The sequence below is a fragment of the Centroberyx affinis genome, unplaced genomic scaffold (genome assembly GCF_046629955.1).
Source record: "Centroberyx affinis isolate AG114_WGS23_722 - 3 ecotype Tasmania unplaced genomic scaffold, CSIRO-AGI_Caff_v1 ptg001077l_1, whole genome shotgun sequence".
Classification (NCBI taxonomy): domain Eukaryota; kingdom Metazoa; phylum Chordata; class Actinopteri; order Beryciformes; family Berycidae; genus Centroberyx; species Centroberyx affinis.
In genome coordinates, this window is record NW_027279624.1 from 85,189 (window position 1) to 108,044 (window position 22,856).

The 22,856-nt window shown below is 40.5% G+C and overlaps 1 protein-coding gene across 2 annotated transcripts; it reads left to right on the forward strand.

Annotated features, from left to right (window-relative positions):
• Nucleotides 1-982: 982 nt before the first annotated feature.
• On the forward strand, nucleotides 983-22,265 carry LOC139647330 (WD repeat-containing protein 37). 2 transcript variants are annotated; one of them, XM_071523220.1, is made up of 14 exons: nucleotides 983-1,113; nucleotides 2,350-2,517; nucleotides 7,167-7,263; nucleotides 7,712-7,807; nucleotides 8,015-8,079; nucleotides 12,416-12,551; nucleotides 14,325-14,396; nucleotides 14,982-15,026; nucleotides 15,204-15,280; nucleotides 16,127-16,364; nucleotides 17,641-17,782; nucleotides 19,848-19,982; nucleotides 21,333-21,447; nucleotides 22,134-22,265. In XM_071523220.1, exons 2-14 carry the CDS (start codon nucleotides 2,380-2,382, stop codon nucleotides 22,263-22,265), a joined length of 1,488 nt encoding a protein of 495 aa, XP_071379321.1. In that variant the 5' UTR covers nucleotides 983-1,113; nucleotides 2,350-2,379. The 2 variants fall into 2 exon arrangements, with proteins under 2 accessions (XP_071379321.1, XP_071379322.1); XM_071523221.1 differs by having other exon boundaries at nucleotides 16,130-16,364.
• The last annotated feature ends 591 nt before the right edge of the window (nucleotides 22,266-22,856 follow it).

Sequence of the window (22,856 nt, forward strand, 5' to 3'; positions counted from 1 at the left end):
TTTAGATATTTCACGGACACATTTATCCAAACTTGCAATGGTTAGGCCGTGGCTGGACACACCGACTGTTGTGGGGATCAAACCTGTGACCTCTCTATGACAGTCTCCAACCACTAGGTCACCACTCAGTTTAATAATTTTGAAGAATTTCACCAAGTAATCTAAAGGCTCAAGGAACGGGTGGATGCATTTTGATCTTAATCTAAATCTTAAATCTTAACACAAATCACAAAAATGTAAGACTTGACAAATTACATGTTCAATATGATGTCCTTGTGTATTAGTGATACAAAGCAAAAATCCCACATTGAAGTACTTTTATTTTGAAAAAAATCCTGCTTGGAATATGCCTCGTCTCTTTTCTCATGGGACACGTTTATCATACTGATGTATAGAAGTTGAAAGTATATTATGTTCATTATAATGTCCCTGTGCTTCTACAAAGCTTGTCTCTTGCAGTGGGCTAGCACCGATACATTTCGTTCTCACCTGCATTGTGAGAGGGCCACACCAAGGTCTATTCAAAATCTGGTAGTTTAATATTGCCTCGCTTATCGGCAAATATACATACCTGGTAGGACATGGCATGACATGACAGAACATTTAAAAGACACTCTTCAGTTCGGCATGCATATAGTTCATCAAGCATCATTTATGTAAATAAAATTTCATCTTTTTGGATTGGTTTGCCTGTTATTTACACAAATTACGTACACTAAAATACAATAAAGGGGTCTTATTGCTGCTTGGTGGGTCATTAATACGCAGAATTTACCAGGAGACCCCAAAGATTAGTAAAGCGTCAGTTCTGTCAGTTGTTAGCGTGTTCTGATGAGGAAGGCAACATTAAACGCTCAGATTGCGAATCGAGTTTGGTGTGAAGACCTATCTACACAACAGAGAACGAATTCAGTTTAACAACGAGCTTTTATTTTGGAAAAACTCGGGCCGGAATTGGCCTCGTTATCTTTTCTCATGTAGCAGGGCTCGTCAACTGTCAACACGGATCTCGGCAAAACCAGCACGGATTTTTCGCACATTGAAGAAAATGATCGAAAGGGCAACATTTTCCACAATATCCTGGAATAGCAGCCTGTATTTGTAGACTTTCTGGTAAGTTGAATTACATGTTCGGTCAGGCTGTCTTGCCGCTAGCTTATTAGCTAGCAAGCAAGCTTGGTAGTAGCTAACTGAGATAGCTAGGGTTAGCTAATGTTAGGCAACGCAATGCAATAAGGCAATACAGCTAACATTGTCTGGTCTTACTCATGCTGGTGTTCAGTTGCAGCCAGGGAAATGTATTCATTCGCTTGTTTTCTAACCAACCTAAACGTTTTTCCTGCCAAATTATACCGTAGTTTAACACAATGTAGCCTAACGTTGTTTCATTTCCCTCACATCTTTATGTCACATCAGTGACAGCAACGGTACTCAGCAAGAGGAACTGGCAGTTTATCTGTCTGGCAGCTAAACAAGGTTGCTATCTAGTGTCTTTAATCTAATCAGTAGAGAGACAGACATAAACGGATGTCAGTAGGAGTAATTTCTCCGTTGGTTACCGGCTAGTCAGTGACATGAAGACACCTGATTTGTTGTTGTGTTAGGAGACCTTCCCATGTCAGCTCAAGGGCAAATCTGATGTTTCACTCTGACTTCACACGCCAGCTGCAGTCAGTCTCTGGGTTTCACTTCACTTGTATAATTACTGTGATATGAGCATGCATAACAATTACCCGCTCATCCTGAGAGAAACCTTCTCCTCCTTAATGTCGACACACTGTTGTAGCGTTCAGAATGATATGGCCTCGATGTGTTAATACATCTGTCACCCCACTAAATCGAAATTTTAGGTTGGGAATTTCTTAAAAACAGTTATCATGATGTATAAATGCATAGTAATGCATCACAACATAGCCAACAACGTATAGGGCTTTTGGAATCTTAAAGATGTGCCAGTAAAACTTATTTTACTTGCAATTTAAACATTTTATCATGAAAAATATTCAACATTTTTTCTTTTACATATGCTCCTTTTACCAACGAGACACTGGTGTGCAAAGACCTACTGTTGTAATTATTCTGAATGAAATGTCCCTTCATCATTCCAAATTTCCCAGTTTCTCACCCAGTAATCCCCTTTGTTTTACTGTTATGAACCCAGTGAGGATTTATTGAGCGTGTACGCGCTTTTTCAGCAACACCCTGCTTCACACTCATCCACTAACACACACTTATTCACACTTGGAAGCTGCCAAGTACAAGTGGACCCCACCCTCCCACCCCAGCTTGTCCCAACCAGGATTCAATCCAATTTCCCTTCTCTCTCTCTATCCATTTTTCCAATTTCAGACATCGGGTGAGGTGGGTCTGGAAGGAGGGATGCCGGTAGAAAGCGGGAGCAGCGCCGCCGCCCGCCAGGCCAAACAGAAGAGGAAGTCCCACAGCCTCTCCATCCGCAGGACCAACAGCACCGAGCAGGAGCGCTCCGGCCTGCAGAGAGAGATGCTGGAGGGACAGGTGACCACTCATTTATTTGCATTTTGCTAAATTAATAATTATGCTAGAGATAAAACAAAACATGAAGAAGTGATGAAAAAGGGCATAAAAAGCCAAGGCTGCTAGATGAGGATGACAAACTGCACTGTTGGCCCTCGTGTCACCGTCAGCCCACCTTCCTGCTGTTGCTGCTGGCACCTGTAAGCACTCTAGCTGTAAGCCTAAGCCAATTAGTTTTCAATGCATCCGTGTAGAGGGCACATAATGGTTTGTATTGTTGCTGGCTAAGCATGCCACACACTATTAGTGCATGACTGCCTTAAGGTTATTTTTCCACTGTGGTTAAAACAGATGGAGTTAGTAAAGACCTATCCATTTGTGCACCACTTAGTGTGGATCAATTATATTAAATAATAATATCGCATAATGCTTGTTTGTTGTTTAAGGGAAGCAAGTCAAACTTAAAGACAGTGTAGTGTGACAAGACCTAGAGTCTTTTAACAGATTTTATAAACCGTAGTTGATTTAAAACAGCGAAGTAAGCCAAAACAGGCCGAAGTAGAACTTTAGTAGGGCTGCAACTAACGATTATTTTCATTGCCGATTAATCTGTCGATTATTTTCTCGATTAATCGATTAGTTGTTTGGTCTATAAAATGTCAGAAAATGGTGAAAAATGTGGATCAGTGTTTCCCAAAGCCCAAGATGACGTCCTCAAATGTCTTGTTTTGTCCACAACCCAAAGATATTCAGTTTACTGTCATAGAGGAGTAAAGAGACCAGAAAATATTCACATTTAAGAAGCTGGAATCAGAGAATTTTTTAAAAATTACTCAAACCGATTAATCGATTATCAAAATAGTTGGCGATTAATTTAATAGTTGACAACTAATCGATTAATCAATTAATCGTTGCAGCTCTAAACTTTAGTGTTCTTCTTTAGTCCTCTTCTCAACCTATCTTCATCATGCTGTAAGGCAAGATATTGCATAGTGAATGTGATCGAAGGAAGCCTTGATGTGTTGTTCTAAATGGAGTCTTGTATTCTCCGAACCTTATTAGCTCTTAATCCGGGCCAAAATTCTGACGCTGCAGGAGAACAAGGAGATTAAACCACAGCTCTCGTTCCCTGGGCTGTTAATTAATGAGGTGCCATGTTCTTAATAACAAAGGCAAACAGCTTAGAGAGAGAAGGGACCAACCAGCTGCTGCCTTTTTCACTGTGCGTCTGACAGGTAAGACCTACAGGGAGAGTATGATTCTCACAGAGCAAAGTATGGCTGCACAAGTATGGCTAAAATGATGAGCTGAATTATTTTGCTAGATCACTATCATCATCATCATCTTGATGGTTTGAGGAACAAATAGGGCCGGGCGATATGGTTGAAATCAATATTATGATAATCGTAAGGATTTGTATATCAAGATATGGCTCCTACACATGTTAAACAATCAAATTCATGTTCATCCCATTGAACCAAATGTTAATGTTAGGTGTGATGTCAAACAAAACTTTTCAAATAATATTCCTTAAAATGTTTAAAATAAGATATACTTGTTATCATCAGTTTAGACAACAGAATTCTGTGTTATGATATCACAAAATCACCATATGATTCCACTTAAAGACGATGATATTGAATTATCGCTCAGCCCCAGGAACAAAATTATTTGTGCCAGTATTTCAGAATAACTAATTGAGGAAACTAAATTTGTGATATATGATTATACACAAATAACTGTGCAGTCCAAGTGCAAAGTAGCCTATGTTCTACCCTGTAGACCAGCGAGGAGCCATTTCTGACTGGATGTGGTGCAGTGGGTTTAATCCCTTCCTCATGACTTGTTGTTTTTTCACTCTGGTCTCTCTGGTGCTAGTCCTCTGATAATCTGGAGTCCTACTTGAGAATGGAGGTAAGTTTCAGGTGTCAGACGGTAGTGTATTTTTTAGATAGTTTAGATGTAGCTTTAGTATTGTACTGGTGTAGTTTAGGTGTGATTAGAGCTGACAGTGGGTGTGGTGTGGTGGGGGGTGTGTGTGTAGTGTTTCTAGGATGCCAGAATTGACTGTTGAGTCTTCTGGAGGCGTCGTGGGTCTAATTTAACTGTGAATCTGTGATGGGAGGAGCCCACTTGATAACTCCAGTGACAATCCTGCTCTCAACCCTCCCTCCTTCCCCTTTCCTCCAACATACACACCCGATTTCTACTTGGCACTCACCTTGGTTACATCAGTATTGTGTATTTGTATGTACATGTCTAGAATGTGATTTCTCTGTGTTCAGTAGATATATCCTTTCCCCTAATGGTGCAATCACACCTACAGTTGGTTTTCTCTTGTCTGAACCATAGTGGAAAAGTGTACTTTGTTCCATTTTTGTGTTTGGTTTGTTCAGGTTCACACTGCCCCATTACAAGTGAACCAGGACTTGTAAACAAAAGTCACATGACTCACAAGTAGCTTTTTTACTGGACAGAGTTTTGGTAACCTGTCAAAACAAACCCGATTCCAGTCCCTGTAACTTTTGCTGATTATCAAATCCGAGAATGCCAAGTCGATACTTGTGTCCTTGTGGAGAAACTTGTTCCCAAGCTGTCATGTAGAGAACCATCTTCTCATGAAAGTAAGCACAGAGAAGCTTCCTCACAGTTTGAGATGGACTGTGTGCTTCATGTCGCACACATGATTAATTAAGACACACAGCTGTTCATTTTCCCACCTGTTAACCGGCTCTTGGGGCTTTCAATTTGCTGTTGTCTAGTCTCGGTCAAGTCTCGATATTTTGAGGTTGCCAAGGAAACTTGCCCGTCCTGTCGTCCTTTTGTTTTGGCATCGTGCTTCGGCGGTTAGATATTACATAAAATGCGTCATGGAGGACACAAGAACACGCAAGAACGCATATTGATAATCAACCTTTATCTCAGCATGATGGACTTGTCTGCGCTCTTCTTCTCTGGTGTTCATACCAGTTAAGAACACATGAAGAAATAGCTGAATATGAGCATCAGTCCAGACTTCATTTTGTTCTGCTAGGCTTTCCAAGCATGAGGAACTGCTGACTATCAGATGTCAACATCCGTCTCCTTCAACCCATAATCCCTTGCGTTTTGGGATCATTACCGCACTGCAGTTCTCTTGACATTGTTCTCACCTGGACAAACAAACCGAACTAAAGGAGTAAACCCTCTAGAGTTCAAATAAACCGCTCCAAACAAGCTTGGTGTGAACAAACCCTTAGTTCTAGTCTCTTCTACATGCGTTGTCAGTGTAAGCAACACTGTATGCTACATGTTTCATAATGTACCCTGCCCCAAGCTGCAGTCCTTTTGCTGTATGGTTATCCTAATGTGTGCACTGTAGCATCCGCCTGTGAGTGCTAAGATCACACTTCACCGAGCTCCTTTAGGGAAAAATACTGGGATGGCAACCAGCGGGACATTATGTCTGTACACTGGGCTGCATCAGTATTCAAGGCCAAGTCTCTTTCCATATTTGGCTCTCATTGTCCGGGCTTTGGTGGAGTCAGTATTTCTGTGCCAGTAGCCCTTTCATTGATTCTTTCTTTCCGGTATGAAACAGGAGTTCAGTCTTATTTCCTTCCTCAAGCGTTTTATTGTGCAATAAGAGCGCTTTCTGCTGCTTCGTTCCAGTAACAAGCAAGTAACATGGTGTATTTGTAGTGTTTGAAGGCAGCAAAAGCAGGCCGGAAAATATGGTTGTACTTCCATAACAACGGCTTAGCATTTGGATTCCCTAACTCATTCCCATCTCAGTAATACCTGCTCATTTCATTCTATTTTAGACATTTAGCTGATATTTTAATCCAGTGTCTGAGCAGATAAGTGTTCAGTGTCTTGCTCAAGGCTTTGACAGGAAATAGCTGCTGTTTCAGCAATCAAACCCATGATGTTGTGGTTGCAGGACTGTCTCTCTAACCCTTTGAATAGTGGTTCCCAACTTCCCAGTCATTTTTTGTGTTGAGTACCCCTCCAAAGAGATGTGCATTAGGCCATGGGCTCCCTTTTGATAAGATTTTGTTGGTGGGACCCCCATTTGAGGTCTCTTTTTAATGACCTTTTCTGTAGATTAGAATCACACTCCCATGGTATATTGCTGTACATTTCTATGGTTTTTGTTTCAGTCTCTTTGTTCAACATTTATTTTCTTTGGCCAGTATGTATTCTCCTTTTTTCAGCCCCACCCTGCTTCACATTCACTCAGTAATACACATTAACATCTGGGAGTTGCGCAGTACAACCACAGTCTCCTACTGTTGGCCAATGGGAGCCGCCCAGTACAACCACAGTCTCCTACTGTTGGCCAGTGGGAGCTGCCCAGTACAACCACAGTCTCCTACTGTTGGCCAGTGGGAGCTGCCCAGTACAACCAGTCTTCTACTTTTGACCACTGGGTATCTGTGCCAAGGCAGTTTAGAGTTCAGTGCCTTGCTTAAGGGAACCTTGACAGTATTTGTTGTGGGAAGTAAGAGTGTTACTTAGTCAGTGTCCCTGCCCAAATTTTCCCAGTCTGGACATTCTAGCTGCTAGTCTGTTTCTCCATCCTTCAGACCACCGCCCCCCTACCCCCCCATCCTTCAGGTACTGTTCCTCTTCGCAGTGATAAACTGGTGTTTCCCTGGTGTTTGATGGTCTCTTCTTTGTCCCTGCAGGACTCCAAACTGCCCCTGTCCCTGAGGAGCAATCTGCTGGACCTGTTCGGTCAGATCGAGAGGGAGTTTGAGAACCTCTACATAGAAAATCTGGAATGTAAGTTCAGCCGAGACACAGACAGACACTTGCACCGTTCTGTATATTAAACCTTTTATTTATCCAGGGAGAGGTGGCTGAGCATATATATATCCTTTTTCAGCAGCACCCTGCTTCAAAAATGCTTCCCTTAGCACCTTTAATGGAGCCAGCAGTGCAAGTCTAGCCTTTATTATAGCTGATGATTTGTTAATATGTTTGTTTTGCATCTTTTATTTTACAGCACTTTGTAAGTTCATGAAAAGTGCTACGCTACGCTAAACTCAGCTATAATTGTTTTTTGCAATATTTCAATTATTCATACTACAGTAGTTATTCTCATGATTTTTTTATTATTGTCATACAGTTTAATGGTTTTATGGACATTATTAGACGTTTGTTGGAAAGCGCGGCGTGTCTTTGGCCTTCCTGCTCTCAGCCTTTAACACATGAGCTGTTTGACTTTCAGTGCGCAGAGAAATCGAGACGCTGAATGATCGCTTGGCTGCAGAAGGACAGACTATCGAAGGAGGCGATTTGGCCAAGGGAGCGCTCAAAACGAAAGGTGAGACACCGTCTAACCTCCATTCACCTTAGGCTATGTCATGTACATTTGTGTTTTCCAGGGATAAGAATCTACGTGATTTGGTCAGTGAAATATTTTGTATTGCTTCTTTATATTTGTTGTAATGCTTATTTTCTTCCTCTTCTTATTGTTATTATCAGTTTATAAAGTGTCCATCTTTCTTACTTTTCTGACTTTTGCTTACAGCGAGTCATAGCACAAGTCAGCTGTCACAGAAACTAAAGACGACCTACAAGGCCTCCACAAGCAAGGTAGGCATTGTCTTTTTGCCAGCTGCCATATATAATGCTCAAGAAATATGGACATTATAAACATTTTATTGTATTATGGTGTTAGAAACATTTTAGGTTGAAATCTGCTTGCAGATATTTTAGCGATGCAGTATTTTTATGAAGGCATTGTTGATGATGCAATGGTTTGAAAATATATGTTTAACTGTCCATTGGCAATTGTACCATGGAAGGTGTAATACAAGTTTTATTGGTAAGTTTGCTTATGATAATTTACTGTAATTTCACTTGAAGCAACACTTGGGTCTTATCTACCTCTTCAGCTTAAGATGACTTGACTTTTGAATATTAAAGAAAAAAAAATTGCTGTCTTTTTCACCTTGTGCTCTTAGCCGCGTTCAAATTCTTGCCATGCCAGAGTAGGTGGATCCCGCAACTTCAGCGTAACCAGCTGGGAGTTGTGGGGTGGAGACTCATGGGTAATTTGTTGATTTCTCCCCCGTGTGCCAATATGCATGAGCAGCCCAGCCAGGGGGTCGACACGCCCTCCCCAAGGCACTTGGTCATTCAAATGTAGGAGTTTAGTTTTTTATATTTAATTTTTCTTTTTTTTTTTTTTTACGTGAGATGAAACATTAATTCTTTATCTCACTAACAGGCTTTTTCAGTTGCACCTCCTTGGTTTTTTTAATTTAGCTACTTGTCGGCATTCACATAATGGTACACAATGGAGACATCTTGTCCATTCAGCGGCCGTTACTCACAAATGCTTCTTGTGCCTTGATGTGATAAGGATTCAAGGTGGAAGGGCATTTGTCGGCTGCCTTAGATCAACATCGCTCCATCATGGCAGAGTGTGCGGTCTGCTGAACTGAGCTTGGCCATATCAGATTTTGTGTCCTGTTTTGTTTTTTTTGTTTTTTTTAACATCATTGAATAATAGTGATAACAATGAGTCTGGGTTAGATTACTGAGCTTACATTAGAAAACCTGATATCTCTCGGTAATATCTGTCAACAGATATCTTAATATCTGGTTTCACTGACAGTAATAGATTCATTGTGATCCTTCAGCTCGGTGTGTAGAACATGACACTGCCAGCGTTAGTTATTTCCCTGTGTAGCTCAGTATGTAGAGCAAGACTGTAACACTGCCAGGGTCAGCGGGTCCATTCCCCGAGCAGCTGAATGACTAGAGCGCTGGTTCCCAAAACGGGGGCCAGGGACTCCCAAGGGTCCTTAACAGGGTTCCATTGGGTCCCCAGGATTAGTTTAATTTTACTATTATTTATATAGAGAAAGAAATATAATCCCGCACACTGTCTACACTTGAATAACACTTTATCGTGACCTCTCTCTCCATATTCACCTTTTTTGGTTTTCATCCTACGCACCTGTCATTCTTTTCTTTTATTTACTAGTATTTCATTCACAAGACGTTAGCATGTATAAGAGAATGTAATAACAGGAGAGAGAATGTATTCTGATCACTATTATCTGGGGGTCCATGATGCAAAATCTTGATCAAATGGGGTCTAAAGTGCCTGTAATTGGGGGTTCCTGACACCCAAAACATTGGGGAACCCCTGGATTAGAGCATGGTACTAACACTGTCCATGTGGGGCCTCCCCTGCTCAGATGTTTTGGGTAATTTGAATTATTTGGCTTCAACCTCTCCACTAATTATTCAATGATTATAAAACAAGCAAAAGTGAGATATGGCCACGGCAGACCGCACGCTGAAGCTGCGTACTATAGGCCATTAACTGCTGGGTGCGTTAGATTCAGTGCTCAGACAGTTTCTGAAAGCTTACTTTGCAATGCTTTGTGTTTCCTTAAACCTTCCTATGCCCGTTTGCTTAAATGTGTTAAATGTAGCATGTTGCACCAATGTTACATTTGAACAAGTTCTGGATTCCTAATCATCCTCTAGTATAGCAGTTGCAGGAATTACTTCTCATTCACTGCTTCAACCAAGATTCAATCTTCTGTTAATGTTGAAATCCACCTCCAGAAGCCCAAAACTTCAAATTCATGTCACATTGCATTTATATTACAGAAATATCATATTGCAAAAAAAATGCATTACATTCACATCACACAGAAAACCATGTTGCATTGTGTTCATATTACATAGAAAACCATATTACATTGCATTTATATAGCACAGAAAAAAAAACATGTTACATTGCATTCACATAGCACAGAAAACCAAGAATCCACATCTCTAACCATATGTCATGACTCACTGTGGTTCAGTGTAATTCAGAGCTGCTGTCCAGACTGGCTGTAGGTTAGCGGACCATGCTGCTTGCTAACAACCAGCAAACCCTGGTAGAACAGAGTCCCACCAGGCTTATCAAAGGCATTTTGATCAAAGCTTCAGCTATTGGTATTATAGATTTTTTTTTTATTTTGGCTACAGTGTTAATTTAGCAACTTAGGACAATTTCCACAATTTGAATGATATGCTTTGTTACATGTGTACAATGAGGTTAACTTTTCAAATGTATGATGTCGTTCTTTATGCTGTCCTGCTTCCTTTCAGTTGGAACTTGTTTTAGTGGTCTGTGCCCAAAGCGAACCCCAAGTCCAGTTTGTATCATCCCAATCTTTAATGTAAACACCTCGACCCGCCGGGCTGCTGACACGAGTGATAACAATTATTATTTGATGCCCTCTGTCTCGCCATAACTCAGTATTCTTTACCCCTCCCCTCCGCCCCCTCTTCTAGCATTTTCTTTTGCGGTTTTGCATTTACCGTAATCCACTTTTGATAAATGCAATATACAGTACTGATACATGTGTCTGCATTTGTGTTGATACCAGATCTGGGTTGAATAGTAGTTGACAGTAACTATTAGTGCTTGTTTTAATCTACTCTGAGCACCACATGGGTGGGGTTTTCTGCAATTGGACAATTGATATATGTAGCCTACTTGTACCTGTATCTCCATTTTAATTGCTTTCTTGTGTTTTGGCACACACTTTTATTTAAAGTTTCATCTTTTTTTAATTGTATCTCTGTTTGTTTGTTTGTTTGTTTTTTAGTTGTACCTGTTTATCTCTTGTATTACCTTTTATTCCTATTTTTTTATAATTTTTTTCGGCACACTTATGTAAAGTTCGATCTGTTTTTAATTGTATCTCTGTTTGTTTGTGTTTTTAGTTATACCTGTTTACCTCATATATTACCTTTTATTCCTGTTTTCTATTATATATTGTTTTTTAATTTATTTTTATTTTTCTATCATTCATTGTGGTAGTTTCACATCACTGCTTTGGGTTTTATTGTATGTAAAGCACTTTGTAAACATTGTTTTTAGAAAAGTGCTATACAAATAAAGTTATTATTATCATTATTATTATTATTATTATTATTGTTATTATTATAATTATTATTATATAGTGTCAGAGAAGTTGTGAGTTATAGAAATATAAACTGAATTGACTTTCAAAGAGTTTAAGCTTTGTGGCACTCAATGTCTTGTCCTATGTGAGGAAACCCCGCCCATCCGGTGCTCGGAGTAGATTAAAACAAACGCCAACCAACATTTCTTTGTGAATACTATTGAACCCAGGACTGATTGATACAAATAATGCCAATGTCAACCAAAGCTTCTTAGCCTTGGCGTACTGTCAGGACCTTGCTGACCAGTTCCTCAGTGATCCTCAGTTCTGCTGACCCCGCTTCCTCCCTCCGTTACACCAGGGTTCCTACACAGAAACATCCGGAAAAGTCTGGAAAATCAATCTGAGCATCTCCAGGCCTTAAAAAAGTTTCATAATTTGACTAAAAACGTGTGGAAGAGTATGACAGTTATTTGACATATTGTGATGAAGAATAAACATCAGCTGTAGTGCGATATGGCATACTGTAGTTGACAGTCATATTGCCAAGCCATAATCGGCATACCAGGGTTCCCATGGGCCTTGAAAGTCATTGAAAGTTTGTGGATTTGAAGATAAATAAAATAAGGCCTTAAAAGTTTTGGAAAATGAATGGTTGATTTTTTAAAATTAAAATATAGCACCCAAATTCATTGATTTCTTGACTTGACAAGATAATGATTAAAAAGCGAGGCCTCTATGATGTCTAAAGTCATGTCTTACCCCAAAACACGCCAATTTTGACTGCTTGAATTTCACCAAACAAGACCTTGAAAGTCAATGAAATGTCCGAGTGAGTGTGTTGTTAACCCTGGCACACATCACAAGACAAAAGAGTCTTCCGAACCACTCAAGAAAACGAGGCGAAAGTGGTGTTTTGAAAGGAGAATGTGTAGGAGCCCTGTCAGGTGCGTGTCTGTGCTGTCAGGCGCTGTGTGTTAACGCTCTGCTGCTGTCGTCGGCGTCAGATTGTGTCCAGCTTCAAGGCGACCACGTCCCGCGCCGTGTGCCAGCTGGTCCGGGAGTACGTGGGCCACCGGGACGGCATCTGGGACCTGAGCGTCACCCGCACGCAGCCGGTGGTGCTGGGCACCGCCTCCGCAGGTACACCCGCTCTTTTTTTTTTTTATTTCTTAAAGGAATAGTTCACCAAAAAAAAAATGAAAATTCAGTCATTATGTACTCACCCCCATGCCGATGGAAAGTCGGGTGGAGTTTCTTAGTCCACAAAACAGTCCTGGAGCTTCACAGCCAAACAGCATTCTCCTAAACAACCAAACGAAAAAAAACAAAATGGCTCCATACAGCTCGTCTGGCATAATCCAAGTCTCCGGAAGCCCCGAGATCCCAAGTTGATTTGAAAAGACGTCATTGACACCCTTTTTTTTTTTTTAGCCGAAATCTTCACTGTAGCCGCTGAGCTCAAAGCCGTGTTGCTGCAACTTCTAAATGACGTCTTTTCAAGTCAACTTGGGATCTCGGGGCCTCCGGAGACTTGGATTACGTCGGACGAGCTGTATGGAGCCATTTTATGTTTTTTTTTTTGTTTTTTTTTACGTTTTAAGACAAGTCCCCAGCAACTTTGGTTGTTTAGGAGAATGGGGGTGAGTAGATAATGACTGAATTTTCATTTTTGGGTGAATTATTCCTTTAACTGTTGTTCTCTCTCCCAATTTCTTTCTCTCTGTCTCTCCCTGTTTTTCTTTAAGCTTTCTCCCTCTAACCCTCACCCTCTCTCTCTTTCTGTCTCTCCTTCTCTGTCTCATTCTCTTTTTCTTTATCAATGTCTCTTTTGTTCCTTCCTATATAACGCTATCTCTTTCTGTTTTTCTTTCTTGCACTCCATCTCTCTCTCCAACTCTATCTGACCCTCTTCCCCTCTCTCATTCTTTCTCTCTTACTCTTACTTTCTCTTTCCCTCTCTATTCCTTACTTTAGGTCTTTCTCTCTCTAACTCTTTCTTTCTAAGTCTCTATAATTCTCTCTCTGTCTTTCTTTTCTATAGTCTCGGTTTCTTCCTTTCTTTTGTTCCCCATCTCTCTAACACTGTAACGCTTTCTTACTCTTTCTTTCTCCAACTCTTTCTTTTGCTCTTTTGATTTTTCTTTCTTTCCCACTGTTTTTCTTCTTTCTCTTTCTTTTCTCTCTCTCCAAGCCTCTCTCTCTCTTTTCTTTCTTAATGTCTGTCTTTCTCTTTTGTGCTTATTCTGAGTTTTTCATTTATTCTCTTTCTCCTAACTCTCTCTGTCTCTTGTCTTCCTTTCTCTTACTCTCTCAAACTCTCTACATCCCTCTGTTAAAGGATAATACCCGTGTCTTTTTTTCACATCAGTGCCAGCAGTCCAGGTTCCTCTCTGGTTTCTGCACACAGTCAGCATAGTTGCAGATATCAGGCTTGTTTTCCTCCTTCAGAAGAAGCCGTTAGCTGCCATTAATTCTTGTCCAGTATAAAAAACAACTTCCACAGAGCGAGAGAATCCATCACAGGAAACACGAAGACAAACTTTCTGTTTTCTCCTTATTTCATTGAGCTGAGTCGAGTGTTTTCATCTCAACGCTGCGTTTCGTTCCGCTCTGCTTCACTTCCTGTCAATCAGCTGACACCACAGGAAGAAATGGAAAATAATCCAGTAAATAATCCCTTAGAAACACTTTAATGTCACATCCATGGCTTTTGATTTAGGGCGTCTTTGTTAGCTGGGACAGCAGTTATTTTTAAGTTTGTATTTTAAAAACAACGAAAAACAAGTTAATGTTAAAATCCACGCGGCATTCATTGCAAAGTGTTGTAAACTATACATAGACAGAAATAAAAGGGCTATAACTCTAAATCACTTTGGTATTCTCTTTTGAATTTTCTTTAATTTGTCCCAACAGACCACACTGCCATGCTGTGGAGCATTGAGACGGGAAAATGCCTCCTCAAGTATATGGGCCACCAAGGATCAGGTATGACAAGTTAGAGACGCACATTTCTATGAATAGATATGATTAAATTCACTCACACTGGGCCAATAAAACAGTGCTTCTCAACCCTGAAAATGAAGCAGTGTCTTCTTTCCGCCTGTGTTGCTGGCATAAATGCCCAGAATGATAAACGTTGACACCAAGTGATGATTGGAAGATGCTTAGAGGCTAAATATTCATTATTTCTTTATTATATGGTATATTATAAAAAATAAAGTGGTTAATTGGAAATCAGTTTTTTCACATTCTAAATATCATCTTGCAACCCCCCCGGGGGTCCTGAACCGTAGTTTGAGAAGCACTGCTATGAAGGACATTCACTGAGCATAATTCTAGTGACCCAGTACTAATATTTGCATGCTCAGTTACTACTCGGAAGTGGAAGTTTTCTTTTTCAGAATATTTTAATTCCCTTTTAATAAAAAAGTTTCAGTTTAGCATGCAAGTGGATCTCATTAATTGGAAGCTATCAAAGCATCAAAAAATGGAAGGTAAGGGTTAGTGACGGCCATTACAGAGGAAACGTATAGAAAATGAAATTTTATGTTTGTCTCCCTCTCTCCCCAGTCAACTCCATCAAGTTCCACCCCACTGAACAGATGGCTCTAACAGGTAATGATCCAAAACTAAATCATCCTTAAAATCTCCCTGACTCATGCATTCCGACCAGTAGCAGCCACATCCAGGGATTCCTTATACTTAATTTGACTGTAAAAGTTTTGAAAGTGATGTTTGGAGGAAGGTTTGTGTTGGTCTTGATGCTCTGTTTGCCCCCCCGCTCCCTCTCAGCCTCTGGAGACCAGACGGCTCACATCTGGAGATACATGGTGCAGCTGCCGACACCACAGCCGGTCGCTGACATCAGTGTAAGCATGACCAGCGGTGGTATTACTGCAGCCCACAACCTGTGTGTGTGTGTGTGTGTGTGTGTATGAGTGTGTGTCTGTGTATGAGTGAGTTTCCCATGCTTGTGTTTCTGCGTATGTGTGTTTGTGTATCTGCTTGTGTACACTCTTGTATATCTGTGTGTACTAGAGCTGCAACGATTAGTCGATTAGTTGTCAACTATTAAATTAATCGCCAACTATTTTGATAATCGATTAATCGGTGTGAGTAATTTTTTTTAAGAAAAATAAGTCAGAATTCTCTGATTCCAGCTTCTTAAATGTGAATATTTTCTGGTTTCTTTACTCCTCTATGACAGTAAACTGAATATCTTTGGGCTGTGGACAAAACAAGACATTTGAGGACGTCATCTTGGGCTTTGGGAAACACTGATCCACATTTTTCACCATTTTCTGACATTTTATAGACCAAACAACTAATCGATTAATCGACAATGAAAATAATCGTTAGTTGCAGCCCTAGTGTGTACATATCCATCGCCTGAACCCTACTTTCGCAAACCACAGCATCAATACATACATGTTTGTTTGGACTAGGGATGGGTCATGATTTTCGAATTTTCGAATAGTCATTAAATTATAAAAAAATTGAATAGTTTATGCGACTATCGTCTTGTCTTAAAAAGTATATTTTCATAGCTTGCTAGTAGTAAATAACTATGGCTTGATTAGCCCCAAACCGGTCCTTCTTTCGTTAAAATGAGAGAAGGGCCGACAGTGCTGCCTGCCTGGCATTGCTCTTGATCTTCGAAGAATGGTCGAATAGTTCCCAGTGAATATCGAATAGTATTTTTGCTTGAAATGCAGCAGGCGCCGTGCGACGACGACGTGGATTTCTCGGACAAAGACGAGGCGGACGGCGAGGCGGAGGGTCCTAACGACTGCCCGTCGCTCCGCATGGCCGCCACCACACTGCGCAGCCACCAGGGCGTGGTCATCGCCGCCGACTGGCTGGTGGGGGGAAAGCAGGCCGTGACGGCCTCCTGGGACCGGGCCGCCAACCTGTACGACGTGGAAACCTCCGAACTGGTCCACTCCCTCACCGGTACGACAGAGGGGATAAGTGATATTCCCAATATATATATATACTTGGGTTAACTGTTTCTACATACTTCCAGCTAGAGACTCTGAACCACTTTAAAATGTTCAGGTGCTTTAGGACACTGATTCTCAACCCTTTTCATATCAAGGACCCCTAATTTAGTCCACATTAGAGCCACAGACCCCCATCTGATGAGATTTTGTCTCTCGGACCCAAATCTGAGAATATTTTTATTGTCAGATATGATTTTGTCCAGAGTCCCACGACTGTCTGTATTGTAGGTAGAGAGATAACAGAGAAACTATGATCTTCTACGTTTTCTAATTGTGTTCACTTCTTGTAAATGAAATAATGGTGAAGTTCAATTCATCAGTTTGCTGGGGACCCCCTGGAACCCCCTCAAGGACCCCTGGTGGTCCCCGGACCCCACGTTGAGAACCACTGCTTTAGGAGATGTGTGGATGTGTTCAACCTTTTGATTAATTTACCTTTTAATTAACGTTAGACTGAAATTTAGGTTTGACAATGTTAGTCTTTTATTAAAAATCATATCAGCCGGTCAGTGTCTTCCACCTCTGATATGATGGATATGATGCAGGTGGTTTGATCACATATTTATTGTAGAATTGATCAGCATTACACTGTTTGTGTTGGGACATATGCAAGTATGCATGAATATTAGTAGTAGTAGTAGTAGAAGCAGTAGTAGTATTATTATTTTCCTGGGTTAATCAGAACTGTAGGGGAAACATTGAATACCAACCTATTTTTTGACATGATACGATCAAATTTAATAATATTGAATATCTAGAAAAAAATCTTGGCAATTGGCGGCTTCAATCCAAAAATCTATTGAACCCTACTCTGTATACTTTTTAAGATATTAAACTTTTAGCCTTAATTTTTCCCATAGAAATGAATTCTAAAGAGTGAATAGTTTTCAAAAGATTAACTGTTCTAATGAACTCTTTTAGCTTTTTAACTCTTCATGCCGAGGACACATTTTTCCAGGAAATGTGCTTTTTCAGTGCAATAATGGTGATGATGATGATGATAATCACACACTGGGAGGTCAGAGGTCAGCAATAGAGAATATTCCATTCTGGAGAGCTGATATGAATGGAGAGATAAACGGAAGAAAGGAGGGAAAGGAGGGAGGGGTGAGATAGTGGAGATGTGGAGAGTGGGAGAGATTTGTTTGCTCTGGAAAATTTGTCTCTATACCTACTACAGTGTATTTTCTGTGTGTGTGTGTGTGTGTGTGTGTGTGTGTGTCCAGGTCACGACCAGGAGCTGACCCACTGCTGCACCCACCCCACCCAGCGCCTGGTGGTCACCTCGTCCAGAGACACCACCTTCAGACTGTGGGACTTCAGAGACCCGTCCATCCACTCTGTCAACGTCTTCCAGGGACACACTGAGTCAGTCCGACACACACACACACACACACACACTTTCCCTCACACACCTTGTCAATCCGTGCTTTACTTCACACTGTGTCTGTCATATGTCTGGTGTTCCTGTTTTCTACAACTTGAGCCACTTTACTCGGAAATCGCAACAAATGATACAGGGTTGATTCATTGATTTTCAGTTCCCAAGGAAATTGTTGCTTCCATAACAAAAGAAGGAGCCTTTAACTTTTGCCTTTGCAATTCAAAGTAGTCGACACTGATGTATATATAATATGACGAAATGTCTATCTAAGCGCAATCATAATATCTGGCTAAGGTTTGGCCCGTCTCCAAAGTCATAGTGACAGCCAGTTCTGAAAACCATACGTCGTCACGGAAGAGCAGATTTCACGCTGGGAAGCGTGTCGCCACCAGTAATACTGCATTAATTAGGCCTAATTAAGTCATATGTCAGTTTAGATTGGAAGTCTCGATGTGGTCTGCCACACCAGCCGCCGGCATGGCAAATGAGCCATTAAAGCTAGCAACCAGAACCAAAGGGCCGTGCTCTCTGGTCTGTGAGGCGGATGGAAAGCTAGTGATGTGAGAGGGAACAGAGAGAAGAGGGAGAGTCTGGGGAAATATATTTGATCATTAGGGCTGAGCGATATGGCCTGAAATTCATATCACTATATACTGTCTTATTTACTGCCATAACCATAAATGAAACAATATTTTGTTTATTTTTTTTAACACCGGTGCAGAAATACTTCATTCACCGTTAGTCATAAATACAAAAGTATGCTTTTATTTTGAAGGTAAACCCAACTTACTTCCTGTCTTATCCTGTCTTTCTCTGTCTGGCTTGACACAGCTGATTCTACACTCACTCTGCTACTTTGAAGTGACCTTCAGTTTAACTGCAGCAACACGAATGAAACCGTTTATGCAAAGTTGGCTACTTGACAAATGTATTTAGTCACAGACCGACATGTAGAATATTTGGTTATTTGGTAGTTTAGTAAATTTTCAGTATATTGCCCCGGCACTAATTTCTAGGTCTGGGAAAGTTTGCGAACTGGACAAAAAAATCTGGGAAAGGTATGGAAAAATATTGTTGTTCAGGTCAGACACACATATGACTACACACTCATTGTCATTTCACATATTGATATTTGTTGTTAGTTGCTGACAGATTGCTCAGACACATCAGCATATACATTATATTGAGCATCAACCAAAATCTTACATTCCACTCAAGAAATTCAGATCAGGATAAAGATTGGGACTTACTCAGTCGTTACTCCCTTGATCTGCTGTTTATCTGAGTTATTTGTTGGTTTCAATATCGTTTATGTATATGATGTCTTTACTACATGTTGTTTCATGTGTTCTTATGGGTATTTTAAACCCTGGCTGCAAACCAAATTTCCCTTGGGGCAATAAAGTTGAAAGTCTGGAGGTTTGTAATGGATAAAGTGTATGACTCCTGGAAGAACGCTGGTACATTTTGGCTATGGCTAGTAAGTTTGTCTACCTTACCAGCAGGGGCTGAGCGATTTTGAAAAAATATCTAATTGCGATTATTTTGACTGATATTGCAATTGCAATATGATTTGCGATATTAGAGGGAATGATCATTTTTACATCATTATTCTCATTTTCATTGAAAAACGTATTAAAATGATTATGGTGTGATTTTTGCGGGGATCTGTACCAAACAAAGATGTTTTCTTAAGTCTGTAGAATATGATGTGTAGGCCAGGACATCTCTGCAGCACGACAATATTTAATTTAAAATGGTATTTTGACACACATTTCACCTTTAACAAATATTGCGCCTCCTGCGATTTGAACATTGCAGTAGGCCATATTGCGATTTCGATAAAATTTTGATTAATTGTTCAGCCCTACTTACCAGCTTTTGCAGGTTGCCAATTGTTATTCGTTGTCTTATTCTATTCTTACAATGATATTTGGCTTGTTAATGGTGAAAGGTTATTCTAGAGGCTCTTCTAAGGCCTGTAAGGCTTTCAGGACGGTCAGGCTGCTGTAGCTCCAGTCTGAACCGTAGTGTTTCTCTTGCCTGCAGCACTGTGACGTCCGCTGTGTTCACGGTGGGAGACAACGTGGTGTCAGGGAGCGACGACCGAACCGTCAAAGTCTGGGACCTGAAGAACATGAGGTCGCCCATAGCAACCATCCGCACCGACTCCGCCGTCAACAGGTAGGAGAACCGTAAACCTGCTGATGCACCGCAACTCAGGAATAGATGTGTAACTTGTATTTATTTAGCCTGTGTTTAGCATGTGTTTCCATTCAGCAGCAACACTACCGCTACTGCTAGAGAACATGCAGAATGAAGCTGATTAGGTTAACTGTATGTAACAGTTAATTGTATATTATTATGTATCATGATTTTAGCTTCCACAGATAAAACTTGTAAAATGTTGGTGCATTGGCAATAATTCCTTTTCACTTTGAATGTCTGCTGTTGTTGAAAATGGTCAAGATGATGATATGAGGTGAAAAATGTGGAGTAGAATAATAAAATAATTAAGGCTGGGTATTGGCAAGGACCTCACGATACGATACGTATCACGATACATGGGTCACTATACGATACATATCACGATACATTGCAATACTCTACATAATTTACTGAAAATGTAAAAATAGAGCTGAAAATACAACTTGCTGTGTACCACCTGGGTAGTCTAATATGTACATCACATTATATTGATAACTCAGCGGACAAATTGAGTCAAAACTATTTAATTCAAAGGGATTTCAGGGAAATTTAAGGACATTTTAAATCCGTTTAAAACATGAATAACTTTTTTTATGTATTGATACGAGGGGCTGGAAAATCGATACAGTATCATGGAAAAAAATATTGCAATACTCCGCTGTATCGATTTTTTTGCACAGCCCTAAAAATAATTTAGTTCCTTAAATCATCACGATTAATGATTGTGATTAATTATCATGATCAAAACATTTTGCAAAATAATATTTTTTTTTTAATATGGCAGCCTTAAAACTAATGGTATTATTTGCCAAATTTGCTTCCAAAACAGCAGAAGTCTTGTCCTGATGTTGAGAATGAATATTTTTCTATTTTTTCGTTTTTTCATTATTTCAGCAAAGTTTCATTGCATCATAAAATCTCACATTCTGCCCATGATTCAATATGATTAATTTCAGTACTTCCAAAAAGTATAATAACTCTAGAGATATAATTTGTAAAAAAAAAAGTAACTTAATTGATTTGGTCATAAATAAATAAGAAGATATGTAAACATACACCAAGGTACTAGTTCAAAGCATTCCATTCATTTTCAAGGCAAAACTTCAAACTTCAGCTCAGTGTTTCTATAGTATATTTTCAACAACTTTATGTGATATTAATCAATCCCAAATTTTCAAATTGATGCAGTTGTCTTTCCAACTTCAAATCCCCTTGTAATAATTCATGTTGTGTCATGTTATACTTTAAAGAAGCCAGATTACCATGTATTGCAGTTGAAATCTTGCCTCCTTCATACCCGTCCTGCTGTTCCTTCATCCTGTCCAGGATCAGCGTGTCGGTGAACCAAAGAATCATCGCTCTTCCTCACGACAATCGGCAGGTCCGGCTGTTTGATATGTCCGGGGTGCGACTGGCTCGACTCCCACGAAGCAACAGACAGGTCAGAGCAGGAGCAGCTGCCTCCGATTGGCCCCTCACAGCTTCCATACACACGTCTTAGGATGCAGGATTACATCTCTGCACCTCTAGTTTAGAGAGATTGATTGATGAACTCAAGCTAATGATTTTTCTCCAAAATGGATGTAAAGCGTTTTGGAAGTGAACTCTTTAACTGCAGATGAACTCACAATACCGAAATGATCTGGTTTGTGTTGATTGGAGGCTTTACTCTGTCTGTCACTCAAAATGACACAAAAAGTAAAAATTGCTTTTGATATTTACTGTTGATTTTATTGATTTTAGCTTTTTTCTATTTTCAAATACACTGTTTTGAAAAGTAGGGATAGACTGTTATAACAAGCCAATATTGCACTTTTATTAAAATTCGGTTATCAGCCAGTCAGTCTTGTTCACCTCTGATATGATGGATATGATGCAGTTTGATTGATTACATATGCATTATAGAATTGATCAATACTACACTGGTTGCCTATGGGAGGCACTTAACCTAGATGGATTCTTAAGTGACATTTTAATGGGATGTTATTAGAATTATTATTAGCCTCTTCCGTCACAAATCGGTCTAACTTCGAGTATTATTTAAATTATAAATAAGTTTAAGTTATATAAATAAACACGATCATTTCATTTGTAAGTAAACACTCTCCTGCTTCACGTTTCCCTCAGGGTCACCGGCGCATGGTGTGCTGCTCGGCCTGGTGCGAAGACAACAACTCCTGCAACCTGTTCAGCTGCGGCTTCGACCGGCAGGCCATCGGCTGGAACATCAACATCCCCGCCCTGCTGCAGGAGAAATGACACCCTAATGCCCCACCCCCCACCCCCACCCCACCCCACCCCACCCCGCCCCAAAGGCTGGGTGACGCCGCGTGTCACACCTGATCACCCACGGGATCAGTCGGACATCTTCCCCTCCCCCCACCACCCAGCCTGAGGGAGGGACGGGAAAAGGACTCTCTCTCTCTCTCTCTCTCTCTCTCTCAATCGCATCGACCGTGTTCTCTGATTCGACGCATGAAGTCTAGCCCCGTGTGTGTGTGTGTGTGTGTGTGTGTCTTAATACCCACATTCAAGCGTGTGCAAGTATTGCGTTAGAGCACCCCCCCCCCCCTCCCCCCCCCCCAAAAAAAAAACGGCGGTGTACCACAATGTGAAAGACGCCTTTTTTGCTTTTGTACTGAGCGTGTTTATATTATTAATTTTTTCTCCCATTTAGTTTTTATGAATTTGCTGCTGATGACAAGAGCACAGGGACGAGTTAAGAGACGACTTGGGGGGCCGTTCTCCTTTCCCCCCCCCCAAAAAAAAAGCTGAACACAACTGAAGTGCTGCACATACTGTATCTGCTTGACGCCGATCTAACCAATAACAGAGCCAGACTAACCTGTG